Source organism: Belonocnema kinseyi, chromosome 7, assembly GCF_010883055.1.
Source record: "Belonocnema kinseyi isolate 2016_QV_RU_SX_M_011 chromosome 7, B_treatae_v1, whole genome shotgun sequence".
Classification (NCBI taxonomy): domain Eukaryota; kingdom Metazoa; phylum Arthropoda; class Insecta; order Hymenoptera; family Cynipidae; genus Belonocnema; species Belonocnema kinseyi.
The window spans coordinates 48,502,662-48,522,239 of NC_046663.1; the positions used below are offsets into that span (position 1 = coordinate 48,502,662).

The following is a 19,578-nucleotide window of genomic DNA, read 5'->3' on the forward strand; positions in this document are numbered from 1 at the left end:
ATTATTCAATTATTTTTTCTTTTTTTTCTAATAATCGTTTTTCTGATAATTTTAATTACAATAAGTGTAGAAATAATTATTTGTCAAATGAAGAAGTACACTTATATTTACATATAATCTTCATTTTTTTTTATTTAATGTAAATCTTTTGATCTCAACCATTGACTAAATTTTGTAAGGCAGAATAAAAACAATTAACTAAAGAATAATTACCAGAATACAAATTTATATTATTAATTTCTTCGCGGCTTTAGTTTGTTTTAGTATTGTATATTTTCAGAAGTGGGGTGGGATTTAATATTAATTTAAAGATTGCAAATTAACGGAATTGCAAAGAATTTCTAAAATTTTAAAAGGTTTTAGGGTATTTATATTGTTTCCAAGGGATGTCACAAAATGTCAAAGGATTTTTATGGGATTTAAAAAGATATACAATTTTTATAAATATTGTACAATATTTCTATATATTTCAAAGAATTACTCAAGAATAGAGGATTTTTGTAGAATTTCAAAGATTTGAAGAAATTTTCAAATATTGCAGGAAATTTCATAGTATTTAAACAATATCATGGTGCTTTACAGATTTTCATTGATTATCTGAGATATTTTTTTTAAATATATACATTCCATTAATTCGCAAAATACATTTATCGCATAAAGATGGTAGTTGGGCGTATATTTTAAGACATGAATAATACATACATGTGCGTTAATTGCTAGTGTTAAATATTTTATATGCTCAAAGTTCAACTATTTTTTTATTTTATTTAAAGAGCATTGCAGTCTTCTTTTCTAAATCTAAAAATAATGTAACCTTCCCCCTATTTTTTTTCTTTTTCATGAAAAAATGACCCCATTTCCCCCTTTTTAATTCTTTTTGCACTGTAACCCCCGTATTTAATCGAATTATTCTGATATAGAGTAAAGTAAAAATAATTGGCAGATAGGATATTATTGGAGAACATGCGTTAATTAAAACCCTGTAATCAACCCATATAGGTCGCATTTTTTCGGATTTATTTTTTATCTCTTGATCTAAATGAAGGGAAATTTTGAAGAAAATTTCTCATTATTTTTGGACTTCAGGTTATCCTGGTTCCACACAGTCACACTGATCCAGGATGGTTGAAAACTTTCGAACAGTACTTTCACAGTACCACTAGAGAAATTCTAAATAATATGGTAACAAAACTTCAGCAGTGGCCAAACATGACTTTCATCTGGAGCGAAGTATCGTTCCTGTCACTCTGGTGGGACAGGTAATTTCAGTTTAATCATAAACTTTTTTTAACTATGCAATTATGCCTATAGATTATAGGAATTCGTAGAAGAGATGATACTATTCATTGTCAGTTGATACAGGGAAACCAGTGCGAGATGCATACGAGTATGAGCTGAATACTAAAAAAATTCTGTAGTATTTTTTATGAGTAGAAATATTACAAATGTGTTTTATAATCATGCTTTTTACGATGAATACAGGGTGACGACTTGGTCAGGAACTTTATTGTTCGGGAAAAACTAAAAAGTGTTCGGGAATTTACTTCTGATCGCAGAAAAAGTCAAGTTTTCATTATTCTAATAATTTTATTCAATTTTAGAAAATGTATTTATCGCGTTTTATTTGCTTCTCATTCATCCAGACTTGGAACAAAGAATTTAAAATAATAATTTTCGTTTTTATTTTAGAAAAGATAGTTTCCGTAAAGAAATATACATTTACTTGGAAAGGAGAATTTTTTAGATGGAATGAGAATTTTTTAAGTGAATTGTTCGGATTTAAAAGGAAAGAATTTAAAAGAATCCTTGTTCCTAGTCAGAATTTGAAAGTTCCCTCTTCCAAATTTTAGATAAAGAAAGTTTTTCAAGTAGTTTTTATATTAGAAATAGTATTTTAAAGAAGAAATATTGAAAAATTATAATAGAAAATTCCGTTACATTGCTCGTTGTGAATTCATCTTTCTTTAGTTAATAATTCAATTAATTGAAAATTCATCTCTGGTTGAAAATGTAACTACTTTGTTGAAAATCAATTTTTTAACTAAAAATTTTAATGTTCCAGTAGCAAACTTAACTATTTTGCTGAAAATCTGTTTCTTTTTTCCTTAAGAATGATATTTTTTACAGAAATTGTAACCATTCTATTTTTAGTTGAAAATGTTTCTGTTTTGGACAAAAATCCAACTATTTGGTTGAAAATTGATATTTTTTATTTAGAAATCAAATTATCTGTTTGAAAATGTATGCACTTTGGGAAAAATGGACTTTTTTGTAGAAAAATAATCATTATGGTTGAAAATTCATCTTTTTGGTATAAAATTCAACTATTCCAACTGAAGATTCATCGTTATAGTTGAAAATTTATCAGTTTTGGTTGAAAATTAACTCCTTCAACTGAAAATTTCCATTGCAATTTTTGGATGAAAATTGGACTTTTCTTGTTCAAAGTTCAACAATTTGGATAAAAATTGAACTATTTTCTTGAAAATCCACATATTTTGGTTAAAAATCGATTTTTTTGGAAGAAAATTATATTTTTCTTCGCAAGTTTATCTCTTGTTTAAAACTCTTCGTTTCGGTTAAAAATTCAAGTATTCCAGAGAAATTTTTATCTTATAAATTGATAATTCATTTTTTTGGTTGGAAATAAAATGACTTGGTTGAAAGTTAAACTTTTTTGTTGAAAAAAGATCTTCTTTAGTTGAAAATTCATATTTTCTGGTACTTGAAAATTAATCACTTTGTTTGAAAATTTAAATTTTTTTAGAAATTTAGTTTTTTTGTTTGTTTAAAGGTAGTTTTTGGGTTGAAATTCCAGATGAAAAAGTTATGTGTAATTTATATATAATAGACAAGAATGATCTTTCTCATTTGTTTGGTCAATTTTTCTGTATGAAACAAATAAAAAATATCAGTGTTTTTTCACTATATATAAATTTTATATAACTTTTTCACCTAGCAAGTTGAATTTTTTCAGTTAGATGAAAATTCGTCTGCTTTGTTGAAGATTACTTTTTTTTAACTCTAAGTTTAATTATTTAAGTTTTAAATAACAGTCAATATTAATTTCTTCCTTGGTTGCATATTCAACTATTTCAGTTGAAGATTCACCATTTTAGTTGAAAATTCATCACTTAGGTTGGAAAATAAACATTTAATTATTCAATTTTGTTATATTGATATTTTATAGTGAATAATTGAGATGTTTGTTTCAAAATTTTTATATTTACAATTTTAGATAAAAATTAAATCATCTTCTTTGGAAATATAAATTTGTTTAGAAAGTTACTTTTTGTTGTTAATAGTTAGTTTTTGTGTGGAAATCCAAGATGAAAAATGTATGTGTAATTTATATATAATAGACTAGACAATGATCTTTCTCATTTTTTTGGTCAATTTTTCTGTAGGAAACAAATAAAAAATATCAGTGTTTTTTGACTATTTATAAATTTTATATAACTTTTTCACCAAGGAAGTTAAATTTTTTTAACTTAAAGTTTAATTATTTAAGTTTTGGTTAACAGTTTATCTTTTTTAGTCAATATTAATTTCTTATTTTGTTGAAAATTAAACTATTTCAGTTGAAGACTCATTGTTTTAGTTGAAAATTCATATTTTGTTTGTTTAAAATTCAACTATTGATGTTGGTATAGGGAATACCAGTACGAGCTGAATAATGGAAAAAAGTGACTGCGCTTTAAAGCAAACATTCTGTAATATTTTTTATGAGTAAGAAAGATTGGGAAAGTGATGGATGGGGAAGGAAAGTAGGAAAAGTGAGAAAAGGGAGAAGTAGTGGAGGAAAAAGTTGACGAAGGGAGGGAAATGTGTTAGAAAAGTATAAAGTACAAGACTAATATTTAGCTTTAATTTGGTATGTAATGTTTTTCCCACTTGTTCGTTATTTTTGAATATTATGTCTTTAAAAGTTTTTTATTTTTTGGCAATGTATATACAGAATAAATAAATAAATAATTTATTAACAGCGCGCATCCAACAAAAAAGTCAATTGTTAAACGATTGGTGAAAGAAGGTCGTCTTGAAATAACAACCGGAGGATGGGTTATGACTGACGAAGCAACGTCCCACATTTATGCCATGTTGGATCAACTTATTGAGGGTAAGTAAAATTTTATGATCAAGCGTAAATTGAGGTGGCTAGAAAGTTCCCTATAATATAATTTCTCTAGACAGGGTTGCTACGGTTTAGGGAATTCCTGAAAGGCAGGGAATTTAAAACTGAGTCTATGTTGAACATTCATGTTTTTTAGTAGAAAAATATTCTTCTTGGTTGAAAATTCATTCTTTTGGTTGAAGATTCATCTCTTGGGTTGAAACTTGAACTATTTTGTTGAAAATTTGTTTTTTGTTATTTGAAACTAAATTTATTTAACAGAAAATTTAACTATTCCATTTTTTGTTAAAAATCGATTTTTTGTTGTTAAAAATTTCTGTTAATTGTTATAAATTCGGGTTTTTGGAAGAAAATTGAACTTTTTGTTGAAAATTCAACCGCTTGCTTGAAAGTTCAAATGCTTGGTTAAAACTTCAACTACTTTGTTGAAATTTCTCATTTTTTGTTTGAAATTTCAATGATCGATTTTTCTTCTTTCGTTTTCACTATTGGAATTTTGAATATTTGAAAATTAAATTGTCAATTGTCTGAAATTTTCAAAAGCTGAAAATTCAAATGCTTAAAACTAAAGCAAACTCTAAATTAAATTTTTGAAAATGAAACAGAATTAAATGTTACATTTTCAACAGTTGAGACCATTTTTTATTGAATTTTCAAAAATTGAAACTTAAAGAAAATTGTTAATTTAATCTTTAACAGATGGAAAATGAATTTTTGAAAATTAAAAAAAATTAGAAATTAAATTCTTAACTGTTGAAAATTCAAGAAATTTCACAATGGTAGAATTATGAACAAATGGTAATGAAATCGTTGAAAATTGAAAAAAATTAAAAATTGAATATTCAACTGTTGAAAATTAAAGAAAATTGAATTTTTAATTGTTGAAATTGGAAGTCAATTATTACTAGACTTTTAAACAGATGAAAATTCGATTGTTGAAAATTAAAAATTCAATTGTTTAAAATTTAAAAAATTACAAATTGAATTTTCAACTGTTGACAATTTAAAAAATTAAAAATTAAATGTTCAACTATTGAAACTTAAAGAAAATTGATAGTTGGATTTTTAAAAGATGAAAATTAAACAAAATTAAAAAATGAATTTTCAAGTGTTGATAGTTTAAGAGAATTGCATTTTTAACCGATCCAACATGAAGAAAATTAATATTATAATTTTAACCAGATGAAAACTCAATTTAAAAAATGAAAAATTAAACTGTTGAAAATTGAACAGAATTAAAAATTGAATTTTCAACTTTCTACAATTAAAAAAATTGAAAATTTCAACTATTGATACCTAAAGAAAATAGATAGTTTGATTTTCAAGTGATAAAAGTTTAATTTTTAAAATTGAAAAATTGAATTTCCAACTTTTGTCAATTAGAAAAATGGAAAATTAAATTTTAAACTGTTGAAACTTTAAGAAAATTGATAATTGCATTTTCATCTTACGAAAATTTAACAATATTAAAAAATGTAATTTCAACTGTTGAAAATTTAGGAAATATGAATTTTTAACTGTTGAAATTTTAAGTAAATTAATATTCTAATTTTGACCACATGAAAATTCGATTGTATAAATTGGAAAATTCAATTGTTGAAAATTGAACAAAATTAAAAATTGAATTTTCAACCGCTGACAATTAAAAAAAATTTTAAATTAAATTTTCAAGTATTGAAACTTGAAGAAAATTGATAATTTGATTTTCAACAGATGAAAATTTAATTTTTATAATTGAAAACTTCAAAAATTGAATTTTCAACATTTGAAAGTTTAAGAAAACTAAAAATTGAATTTTGAACTATTGAAATTTGAAGAAAATTAATACTAGAATTTTTAGCAGATCAAAATTCAATTGTAAAAAATGGATTTTCAATTTTTGATAATTTAAGAAATTAAAAATTAAATTGTCAGGTGTTGAAACTTAAAGAAAATTGATAACTTGATTTTCAACAGATGAAAATTTAATTTTTAAAATTGAAAACTTCAACAATCTAATTTTTAACATTTGAATGTTTAAAAAAACTAAAAGTTTAATTTTTACCTGTTGAAATTTGAAGAACATTAATACTAGAATTTTTAGCAGATCAAAATTCAATTGTAAAAAATGGAAAATTCAATTTCTAACTATTGATACTTAAAGAAAATTAGTAATTGGACTTTCAACAGATCAAAATTTGACAAAATTAATAAATGAATTTTGAACTGTTTAAATTTTAAGTAAATTATTACTAGAATTTTCAACAGATGATAATTCAATTTTTGAAAATTGGAAAAAATTACAAATTGAGTTTTCAACTGTTGACAATTAAAAAAATTGAAAATTAAATTTTAAAGCATTGAAACTTGAAGAAAAATGATAATTGGATTTTCAAAAGTTGCAATTTCAATTGTTGAAAATTTAAGAATTTAATAAACTGTTGAAGTTTGAAGGAAATTAATAGCAGAATTTTGAGCAGATAAAATTTCAATGGTAAGAAAAGGAAAATTCAATTGTTGAAAATTGAACAAAATTAAAAATTGAATTTTCAACTTTTGACAATTAGAAAGATTTAAAATTAAATTTTCAAGTGTTGAAACTTGAAGAAAATTGATAATTGGATTTTGTACCAATGAATATTCAATTTTTGAAAATCGAACAAAATTAAAAAATGAATTTTTTAATGTTGCTAATTTAATAAATATGAATTTTTAACTATTGAAATTTGAAGTAAGTTCTTACTAGAATTTTGAACAGAAGAAAATTCAATTTTTGAAATTTAAAAATTTTTAAATTTAATTGTTGAAAATTGAAAAAAATACAAATTGAATTTTAAATTGTTGGCAATTTAAATAATTAAAAATTAAATTTTAACTGTTGAAACTTAAAGAAAATGGATTATTGTCTTTTTAGCGGATGAAAATTGATAATTGGATTTTCAACATATGAAAATTCAAACTTTAAAATTGAAATAAAATTTCAATTTTTGACTGTTAAAAATTTAAAGAAGTGGAATTTTTTACCGTTGAAATTAGAAGAAAATTATTATTCGAATTTTGAACAGATGAAAATTCATTTATTCAAAATTTTAAATTCAATTGTTGAAAATTGAAAAAATCTCAAATTGGATTTTCAACTGTTAACAATTAAAAAGTTGAAAATTCATTTTTAACTGTTGAAACTAAATGAAAATTGATCATTGGATTTTCAACATATGAAAATTCAAACTTTAAAATTGAACTAAAATTTCAATTTTTGACTATGAAAAGTTTAAAGAAGTGGAATTTTTTACCTTTAAAATTAGAAGCAAATTATTATTCGAATTTTGAACAGATCAACAATTCATTTATTCAAAATTTTTAATTCAATTGTTGAAAGTTCAAAAAAATTCAAATTGAATTTTCAACTGTCGACAATTACAAAGTTGACAATTCAATTTTAACTGCTGAAAAATGGATTTTCAACTGTTAGCATTTTAAGAAAACTAAAAATTGAAATAACAGTTAAATTATTACTAGAATTTTGAACAGATGAAAATTCAATTGTTGAAAAGTTTTAAATCTAATTGTTGAAAATTGAAAAAAAGCACTAATTGAATTTTCAACTGTTGACAATTTAAATAATTTAAAATTAAATTTTAACTGTTGAAACTTAAAGAAAATTGATCATTGGATTTTCAACATATGAAAATTCAAACTTTAAAATTGAACTACAATTTCAATTTTTGACTGTGAAAAATTTAAAGAAGTGGAATTTTTTACCTTTAAAATTAGAAGCAAATTATTATTCGAATTTTGAACAGATGAAAATTCATCTATTGAAAATTTTAAATTCAATTATTGAAAACTGAAAAAATTTCAAATTGAATTTTCAACTGTTAACAATTAAAAAGTTGAATTTTAACTGTTAAAATTGAAATAAAATTAATAATTGGATTTTCAACAGGTGAAAATTGATTTTTTTTTAATTTGACAAAATTAAAAAATGAATTTTCATATGTTACCAATTTAAGAAAACTAAAAATTAAATTTTTATCTGTTGAAATTTGAAGAAAATTAATACTAGAATTGTAATCAGGTGGAAATTCAATGGTAGAAAATGGAAAATTCAATTATTGAAAATTGAACAAAATAAAAAACTGAATTTTCAACTCTTGACAATTTAAAAAATTTTTAAATTTCAACAAAATTTTCAGATCAACATTCTCATTGTTTGAAAATTGAAAAGGATTAAAAATTTAATTATCAACCGCTGAATTAATTTTGTTGTACGCTGAAAATTTCATCTATGTTATAGAAAACTGAAGAATTGCATTAAAAATTAATCCCCCTCGATTATTATTCTTATAATAAAGTGAGAATTTTCAGGTCATCAATGGCTAAAAACGAACTTGGACGTAACACCAGAATCGGGATGGTCTGTTGATCCCTTTGGGCACGGAGGTACCGTTCCCTACTTACTCAAATCATCAGGCGTGACGGCAACAATAATACAAAGGATTCATTACGCCTGGAAGCAATGGTTTGCGAAAAAACAGTACGGCGATTTTATTTGGCGGCAACCCTGGGACCAGGAGGGTTCAGCTGATATTTTGACCCACAATCAGCCGTTCGATATATACAATATTAAGCACTCTTGTGGCCCTCATCCTCATGTATGTCTCAATTTTGATTTTCGAAAAATTCATGGCGAGTATACAGAATATTCGGTGAGAGCAGTTAAAATCACACCTGCTAACGTCAAAGCAATGGCGGAAATGTTACTGGAACAATATTCCAAAACGGGCTCTTTATTTACTCACAATGTAGTACTAATGCCTCTGGGAGATGACTTCAGGTTAGTAATTCGAAAATTATATTTTTCTAAACCATTTTTTATTATTAATAATTAGAAATTTAAGAAGGAAACATTGCATTGCCAATTAATAATATATTTGGGGGTAACCAGTACGAGCTGAATAATGGGAAAAAGTAACTGGCTGGCGTTACAGATCGATCTCTACATCTCCTATTGAACCTTTTATTTATTTGTGGTCCCTAAAGTATCCTATTTTCAAGATTTTATCCCTATTGTACAATATTTTCAGCCGACAATGGTTGCTTTTTTAAGATAAAGTCACTATTCTTTCAATAAGTAATTCATGGGTTAGTCACTATAATATATATTCATTTTATACCCATTTCGGATTTGTCTTCAATTATTTTGAAATATTTCATGGTATTTTTAAAGATTCCGAGACATTTTTAATTTATTTCAATAATCTTTCGATTTTGTAAAATTTAGAATATTTTAAAAACTTTTAATGAATTTTTTTGAAAATTTAAATGTTTCAAGGGATTTCCAAATATTTCAAAGAATTTGAAATATTTTAGAGAAGTTAAAAAGATTCCAAGGTTTTATTTAAATTTATTTTTATTGATTTTAAATGTTGGAAATATTTTAGGGTAAAGAAGTTTCTAGAATTTCGGAATTTAATAAATTTCCCAGGATTTATGGAAATAACGCCAGATTAAATAGAATTTCACGGGATTTAATATTATTCTAGCGGGGCTTGAAGAATTTATTCAAGAGAATTGAGGCATTTCGTAGACTTTCCAAAATTTGAAGAGGTTAAAAATTATGTTTTGGAATTCATACTGAATTCTTGTGAATTTATCCTAAATTTTTTTAAATTTATCCAATTCTACGTCATTCAATGGACTTTTTAAAGTTTTTATTTAATTGATCCTGATAAGAAATTGATAAACTAATCAAATGATTTTAAATATTTTAGGTTATTTTAAAAGATCACAGAGAAATGTTTATTTGATTTCAGTAATTCAATGGAATTACAAAGAATGAAAAATATTTTTGGAAATTTTAAACGATTCCCAGATATTTTTTATTTATTTCTAAAGTTTGAAGGGATTTCGAAGACTGACATATTTTAGAGTATTTTAAAGAAATGTCTAAGTATTTCAGAAGGTTTTAATCATTTTAAGTGATTTGAAAAAATTTGCATGCAGTTGTAAAAAATGATTTCAGACATTACGATCATATTTCTTGTAATTTCACGGCATTTTATCTTACTTTAGCCTATTTCAAAGAATTTATTCACAAGAGCCTAACAATTCCGTAGGGTTTCAAAGATTTCACGAAATGTTCAAATATTTTTTACAATTAATTTGGAATTCGCCCGGAATGATTAATAATTTATCCTGAATTATTTTAAATCCTTCTGAATTTTTCTAAATGCAATCAATTTTATTCAATTCCAGGGATTCTTTTGAAAAGTTTTTGTTCAATTAATTTTGAAATCTTTTAAACTCACTTGAAATCCGTAGCCATATTATCCAATTCTTTTACATGTCCTTTTTATTTTTTGAAACTCATTTTAAACTTTCTCAATTCAATATATTTTTTCAGGTGGTTTGTTTACAGTTTACTTAATTGTTGCTAAATTAGTTTGATTTTTTAAATGAATATCATCGAATACTTTTTATTTTCCTTGAATTCCTCTAAATTCACTCAAATATTACTGAATAAATGAGTTTTTTCGACTTGAAAAATGTTTTTAATTAATTAAAATTGTTATGTAGTCATTAGTAACTTTTTTGGCCGAAAATTAGTAAGGTTTCAAAGATTTGAAATTCACTCTGAATTCTTATTAATTTACCCTAAATTGTTTTCAATTTTGTGGAATTCTCTTGCATTTTTTATAATTCAATTGAGTTCTTCTAAGTTTACTCCACTCTATCAAATTCAATGGATTTTGTTGCATTCTTAAAATTATTTTATTATTGTTTTTTTATTTTTCGCGAGCGTGTTTAATTTTTTGGCTTGAATTGCAATATAAAATTAAATAAAAATAATTCTTCATTCGTAAAAGTAGCCTTGCATTAATGTATTTTATTTATTTATCTTGCACAGTTAAGAATTAAACTCATGTTGAAAACTCGTCTTTTTTATTAAAATTAAACTGTTCATGATTAGAAATTAAAAGATTTCAATGATTGATATATTAGCTACTAAATTTTGCGTTCAGAATTTATCTTCTTTTTGGAATGAAAATAATATTACTTGGTTAAAAGTTAAAACTTTTTATTAAAAGCTACTTTTTGTTGTTGAAGGTTCATCATTTTAATGGAAAATTTATCTCTTTGGTTGAAAATTAAGCTGGTTTTATTCAAAATTCGCCTGTTATTTGAATTTTTTTACTGAGAATTTAATTTTCACAGTTGAAACTTTAACTATGTTGTTGAAAATTTTTTTCTTTTAATTATTATTTTTTAACTGCAAATATAATTATTCCAGTTAAATATTCGATCACGTTATTTAAAAATTAATCTCTTTAGCTGAAAATTACATTTTTTAACTGAAAATTTAACTATTCAATTTTTGTTTAAAAATTTATATTTTTTAGTTGAAAAATCGTCTTTTTTTGTAGAAATTAAATTTATTGGTTAAAAATTCATTTTTTAAGTTTACAATTCAACTGTTTGAGTTAAAGATTAATCATTCTACTTGAAAATTCATTACTTCGTTTAAAAATCTAAACATTAAAAGAAAATCTGAACTATTCTATTTTTGTTTGGAAATTGATCGTTTTTAGTTAAAAATTCAACTATTTGATTGAAAATTAATCTTTTTAGTTGCAAATTCAACTATTAAATTTGGTAAAGATTCATTATTTTGTTCGAAATTTCATCTTTTTGGTATAAAATTCAAATATTTCAATTGATTATTAATCATTTTATTTAAAAGTTCGTCAGTTTGGGTACACATTATTTTTTAAACTGAAAATGTAACTTCCATTTTTGGTTGAAAAATAATCATTTTTAAATAGAAACTCAACTATTTAATTGCAAATTTGTCTTTTTTAGTGTAAAATTCAATTATTTTGTGAAAAATTCATGTGTTTAATTAAAAAATCGCTTTCTAAACAGAAAATATTTTTCGTTGAAAATTAAAGTATTCCAGTGAGATATTCATAACTCTAATTGTAAATTTATCTTTTTAACTTAAAATATAATTAATCCAGTTGAATATTCGATGATTTTAGTTGAAAATTCATATCGTTTGTTTAAAATTCAACAATTATAGTTAAAGATTCATCATTATAGTTCTGTAATATTTTTTTTGAGTAGCAATATTTAAAAAAATTTGTATAGTAATGCTTTTTAACACTGAAAATTTAATTATTCTATTTTTGTTTGAAAATTAATCCCTTTTTACATGAAAATTCAAGTTTTTGTTTGAAAATTCATGTATTTTCTTTAAAATATGTTCTTTTCAGTAAAAAATTAACTTCTCGCTTAATAATTCAACACATGCTTTAAAGTAGCCTTTTTTGTTTAAATTCAAATGTTTTTGACTGAAAAAGAATTTTTTTTTAATGAAATATTTAATACTACATTTGTCGTTCAGAATAAATTTTTTTTAGGAATGAATATTTAATTTGTTGATGGAAATTTAAACTATTTTTTTATATTCATTGTTTTTATTAAAAATTCATCATCTTAATTTTATTTTGTTGAAAATTAATTTTTGTACTGGAAATTCAACTATTCCAGTTAAAATTGAACTATTTTTTTGGGAAATTATTTTTTGTTTTGTTAACATTTTTATTTTCTAACTGAAAATGTAAATATTTCAATTAAATATTCCATAATTTTTGTTACAAATTTATCTTCTTGGTTGAGCATTAATTTTTTAAACTAGAAATTGAACTATTCAATGTTTGGTTAAAAAATGATTTTTAGTTCAATATTTGCCATTTTGGAAGAAAATTAATTTTTTTTTTTTGGTTGGAAATTCAATTATTTTAGCGAAATATTAAATATTTTAGTTAAAAATTTATCTTTTTGATTCAAAATTCAACTATACCATTTGAAGATTAATCATTTTTGTTAAAAATTCATAATTTTGTATGAAGATGTAAGTATTTTGTTGAAAATAGTCTTTTTTTTGTTAAAAAGTTAATCTTCTTGGTTGGACATTCAATATTTTGATTGAAAATTAATCTTTTTCTTTCAAAATTCAAATATTTCAGCTGAAGATTCACCATTTTAATTGAAAATTTATCTCTTTTGTTAAAAACTTAACTACTTGGAGGAAATGTTTGTTCTTTTTTTTTGAAAATTAATTTTTTGTTGTTGAAATTTTACTTATTAAATTTTTGGTTGAAGATTTACATTTTTGAGTAGCAAATTCAATTATTCGGTTGAAAAATTAATCTTTTTATTTAAAAATTCAGCTGTTTGATTATAAATTATACTCTTTTGTTGAAAATTCATTTTTTTTATAAAAAATTAAACTATTATCTTTTAAGATTTATCATTTCAATTGAAAATTTATTTTTTCGTTTAAAAAAAATTAACTATTATCCCTAATACTCTTCATTTCAATTGAAAGTTTATCTTTTTGGTTGAAAATTATTTTTTCTTATATTTTATTCTTTATTATTTTCTTGTGTTATATTTTTATTAGATCTTTTTGATTTAAAATTTAACTATTTTGTGAAAATATTGTTTTATTTTTTTGTTTAAATTTAACTATTTCTTTGAAAATTCTTTTTTTTCTTTTGGGAAAAAATTAATCTCCTTTGTTAAAAATTTATTTACTGAAAATGTAACTACCTATTTTATTTCTTGTGAAAAATATATCCTTTTTATTAAAAAATGTAACTATATTTGGTTGGAAATTGATGTGTTTTAATTCAAAATTTAAATTTTTGTTGAAAATTCGCCCTTTCTGTTAGAAAATTCACCTTTTTGGTTGGAAATTCAACTGATTTGTTAAAAATTCGTCCATTTTGTTGAATATACACCAGCGTTTTGAATTAAATTCTATAAAGTACTCACATTCGTTTTACTTGGAAGAATATATTTGCCTATTTTTGTGAAAAATCTCCTAGTTTTTTTTCTTATGTCTTTAGTTACTTCACAAATGAAAAAAAAACAATTATTTATTCACATTTACATATTTACAAAGACTGAAAACAGCATTATTTATAATAAACTTCGCGAAATTTCGAGCATTTTCGAGTACATATTCCGAGTCGATTACAAAAAAAGTGAAACACATAAATTACAATTTCAGAGAATTTTTGTTCAATATTTGTCTGAGCACTCTGAAAATGTTAATTTTGCTAATTTTTTTTAGTATCTTTTAGTACTTATCTAACCAATAATGACATGCGAGACTGAAAAAATTTAATTCAGATCTGGGAATATAATTAAATAACACAAAATAATTGAATTTAAAAAATAATAGTCTCAATTTTCAAACTAAAAATATAAAGTACCGACAAAAAAAGTGTCATATTGTATATTTCAATAAAAAAATATGAAGTTTCAAAAAATAAAGATTTTCCTCTCAAGAAAGAAATAAATGTTTATCTAAATTGTTGAACCTACATGCCAAAAGACACACTTTTTCTACAAAAAATTGAATTTTTCAAATAAAAAGTGTGAATTTTTGAAAAAAATTAATTTTGAACGAAACTGATGCATTTTTACTCAACAAAAATGAAAATGCAAACCAAGACAATTATTTTTTGGTATTAAAGAAGGAGAACTTTTAAATGGAAAACTTACAGTTTCAGTTAAAATAATTAGTTTTGAACCAAAAAACGGCTTTTCCACTAAACAGTTAAATTCTCAACCAGACATCAGTCTTAAATAAAAAATTCTAAACAATGCAGTTTAACTTTCAGTGAGTTAAATTTTAAATTAAAAAACATTATTTTTTAGATGAATAATGCTTTTTAGATCAATATATTTAACTAAAAAGTTGCATTTTCATAAAAAAAAGAAATTTCTAAGAAAACAGATTAATTTTAAAATCAAAAAAGATAAATATATTTTTTTTAATAGTTGAATTTTCTGTTAAAAAAGATTTCAGTCGACTTTTCAAGATCAAAATATGAATTTTTAAACAAGAAATAAGTTACTATGAAAAAAATTAAATTTTCAATCCAAAAGGACGAGTTTTTTTAACCAAAAAGGATGAATGTTTAACATTATAGTTGAATTCTCTACCCAATACATAGTTGCATTTTTATCCAATATTGGTGAAATTTGTACGTAAACAGAGGAATTTTTAGTAAATAACCGGATTTCGTTTTTCAAGTTGAACTTTCATCAAGAAAATATTTCAGTACATTTTTCAACACTAAAATATAAATAAATAAAAAAATGTACGAAATAGTTCAATTTTCAGCGAAACAATAGAATTTTTACCAAAAAGTATAAATTTTCAATCAAGGAAGATGTAATTTCTTCTGCAGAAGATGAATTTTAAAATAAAAAAATATAAAATAAGTGTTGAAAATAGTTCAATTTTCATACGAAGATTCCAGTTCACTACCTTCCAACTCAAAAATAAGGATTGTGAACAGTAATGTAGTTTTTTGCTAATTAGTCGAATTTTTAACGAAAAAGTATGACTTTTTAACAAGATTGTTAAATTTTTCACCAAACAGTTGTATTTTGGTTTTTAAATGCAAATTTTACTAGAAACGGTTAATTTTTAAATAAAAAAAACAACAAATTTTCAACAAAAAAAGTTTAATTTTGATCCAAAAAGATTTCAACTGACTTTTCAATACAAAAATACAAGTTTAAAAAAACTGAAAATTTCTAGGAAATAGTTGAATTTTAAACAAAACAGTTACATTTTTATCCTAGAAAGATACAATATTTCTTCTAAAAAAAATGAACTTTTAAATCAAAAGATTAATGTTATACAAAAGCAGTTGAATTTTTATCAAAATAGTTGAATAATCAACAACAAATGATGACTTTTGAAGAAAGTTGTTAAATTTTTAACCAAATAATAAAATTAATAACTAAAAAGATAATCTTTACGAGAAAGTTAATTTTTTTTTAAATTACTCAAAAATGTCTCTAACACCCCCTCAAATTTAATTTATGTGCGTTCCCTAATACGCCGGGAGCTCGGCCCTTATGCTGTTTGTCACGCTTGACAAAGGCACAAAACCGGGGTTTCTTATATCGGGGGTCGAGTATCTTATCAATTGGCAATGCAATATTTTCTGCGCTTATGGGCGCATACATAATAATGCCAGTAACGCGACTATTTTTCGCAGATATGATCATCCGATTGAATGGGACCAACAATACTCCAACTACAAGTTGCTTATTGATTACATTAACACTCGAAAAAACGAATACAATACAGAAGTAGTATTCGGCACACCAAAAGACTACTTTCAAGAGATCAGGAAACGATCGGAACATTTTCCTAGCTTGAAAGGAGACTTTTTTGTGTACTCAGACATTTTCAGTGAAGGTCGGCCCGCCTACTGGAGTGGTTACTTCACAACGCGACCCTACATGAAAATGCTCGACCGAGAACTCGAAGGCAATTTAAGATCCGCGGAGATTCTCTACACATTAGCCTTAAACTTAGCGAAACAGTCTGGCGGACAGGATATTAAATTATACGAAACTTATTTCGAAAAGCTGGTTAAAGCCCGACGGAATTTAGGTCTTTTCCAGCATCATGATGCCATTACCGGAACTTCGAAATCGTTTGTCATGAGGGACTATGCTTTGAAACTTTTTGAATCAATTACGGACATGACGAGTCTCCAGGGTTTCGCTATTCAGTCCCTAGCCTCACAAAATAGCACTGCCGCCGCGAAATCGAATTTAGCCTACGTCTTATCCGAGTCTGACCGCGACAGTTACGAAAAGCTTCCAAAGAAAATTCCAATTAGCATAAGTGTTGATGAAAATCGGAAGATTATTTTGTTTAATTCCTTGGCACAGCCGAGACATGAGGTAGTTAGTGTTAAAGTTACCTCATACAAAATGCGAGTCCTCGATCCTCACAAAAATCCGATCCCTTATCAGATAGCGCCAGTGATGAATGCCACGAGCATAACTCACGATATGTATCTACTACTGTTCATCGCCGATTTAAAACCCCTCTCTCTAGCTACTTACTACATCCAGCAAATTGACCGGACTCCTACTGAAGCAATCTCGACTCTATACTGCAATAGATGCAGTAAAGATCCAGTTTTTCCCATAAAACCAATGCAAATTGGCGATATCCAATTGGAAAATCATAAATTGAAGCTTCTCTTTGACGGGCAAACCGGTTTTCTGAAACAAGTCACGAGAAAAGCTACGAATAAGATAATGCAGTGCAATATACAGTTTGCTGCGTATCCATCCGCGCAGTTTCACAGCGGGGCTTATCTCTTCATGCCAGATCCAAATCTGAGAGAGACTGATAAAGACATTCTAGAAGAATACACTCCTCATCAGAAGATCTATATTGTTTCCGGAAATTTGAGCTCGCGATTGACAGTCGAGTATGGGAGATTATTGACCCATCAGGTGTCTATTTATCATCAAGAAGGTGGAGCTAGTTATCTGTCGGAAGCCATCCATATCCGGAACGTCATAGACTTTGAAGCACCTCCGAAAAATCGTGAAACGGAAATGTTTATGCGGCTGCAGACGGACATTCTTAATGGAGATCCTCCGGAGTTTTACACGGATCTGAACGGACATCAGATGCTAAAGAGGACTAAAATTGAAAGGATTGGAATAGAGGGTAACTATTTTCCGATCACGACAATGGCATACATCGAAGATAGTTCTAAAAGATTGACTTTACTGGTTAATCATGCTCAAGGAGCAGCAAGTTATCAACCAGGTTGGCTGGAAGTGATGTTGGAGAGACGAACTCTCTATGATGATTCGCGAGGAATGGGTGAGGGTTTGTTGGACAATCAGCGGACAGTTATGAAGCATTGGCTGCTTCTAGAAGATGTTAATAGGGCTGGTGAGGTGGACAAGTATTCCAGGCCGTCCTTATTTGCCAATTATTTAAGCAACTCTATCAATTATCCGGTGAATGTATTTGTGGTGGACAGTGCGACGGAAAATCGCGTGAAATTAGTACCGGAAACGAGACTGATCAGTCAGAGTTTTCCATGTGACGTTCATCTGCTTAATTTAAGGACTAATCACGACTCGAAGCTTCCGCAATTTCCTGTAAATAGTGCGCTTTTAGTTCTACACAGACAAGGCTACAGCTGCTCTGTTGGTACCGATATAATTTTGACGCATTGCCCTCGTAGCGATCGACTGGCTCGAGGGCTCTCATTCACTAGATTACGAAATCTTAACATTACCAAAACGTCCTTAACGGGGACAAAAGCCGAAAGATACCTGACAAATGGCCTTCAGGAAATCAGTGTCAAGCCTATGGAGGTTGAAACCTATAGAGTGAATTTTGTACACTGAATTTGGGTAAAAAATGTATTTTGTGTTCTGAATTTGGGTACACAGTGTATTTTGAAGGCTGACTTAGGGTGCAAAGTTTATTTCGTGCACTGATTTTGAGTACCAAATGTATTTTGTACGCTAAATTTGGATGTCAAGTTTATTTTGTACACTGCATTTGTGTACAATGTATATTTTGAACGCTGACTTTGGGTACAAAGTATATTTATACACTGAATTTATGTACAAAATGTATTTTGTATACTGAACCTGGGTACAGACTGATTTTTGTACACTGAATTTAAGTACAAAGTTTATTTTGTACAGTGATTTTGAGTACAAAATGTATTTTGTACACTGAATTTGGGTATAAAGCGTATTATGTGCACTAGATTTAGTACAAAGTATATTTTATACATTGAATTTATGTACACTGAATTTTTGTGCAAAATGTATTTTGTACACTGAACCTGGGTACAGACTGGATTTTGTACACTGAATTTAAGTACAAACTTTATTTTGTACATTGATTTTGAGTACAAAATGTATTTTGTACACTGAGCATGGGTACCGAGTAAATATTGTACACTGAACTTGGGTCTAGAGTGACTTTTGTACATTAAATTTGGACACAAAGAGTATTTTGTACACTGAATTTGGGTACAAAGCGTATTTTGTGCACGGTGCAAAATGTATTTTAATTTCTGACTTTGGGTACAAAATATATTTTGTACAGTGGATTTGAGTACAAAGTATATTTTATACACTGGATTTGAATATACTGAATTTAGATAAACTGAATTTGGATACACTGAATTTGGGTATAAAGTGTATTTTGTAGACTGAACTTGGATACAAACTTTATACCGTATTCTAAATTTGAATACAGAGTGAATTTTGTACGCTGAATTTGGGTACAAAGCGTATTTTTACGCTGAATTCGGGTACAAAATATTGTTGTACAGTTGATTTGCGTACAAAGTATATTTTGTACACTGAATTTGAATATACTAAATTTGGTAGAACTGAATTTGGATACACTGAGTTTGGGTATAAAGTGTATTTTGTACACTGAATTTGGATACAAAATTTATATCTTATACTAAACTTCAATACAGAGTGAATTTTGTACACTGAATTGGGGTACAAAATGTAGTTTGCACACTGTATTTGGGTACAAAGTGTATTTCGTATTCTGAATTTGGATAAAAAGTGTG

General features: G+C 25.9%; 1 protein-coding gene across 1 annotated transcript in view; it reads left to right on the forward strand.

Annotated features, from left to right (window-relative positions):
* The window catches only part of LOC117177313 (alpha-mannosidase 2), a 77,314-nt gene extending 58,080 nt beyond the window's left edge, over positions 1-19,234 (forward strand). Inside the window, exons 4-7 of the mRNA XM_033367923.1 lie at positions 1,087-1,259; positions 3,987-4,120; positions 8,483-8,951; positions 16,207-19,234. Of these exons, the coding sequence (XP_033223814.1) occupies positions 1,087-1,259; positions 3,987-4,120; positions 8,483-8,951; positions 16,207-18,382 (2,952 nt within the window). The 3' untranslated portion in view covers positions 18,383-19,234. The remainder of the gene's footprint in view (positions 1-1,086; positions 1,260-3,986; positions 4,121-8,482; positions 8,952-16,206) is intronic.
* Positions 19,235-19,578: the final 344 nt, after the last annotated feature.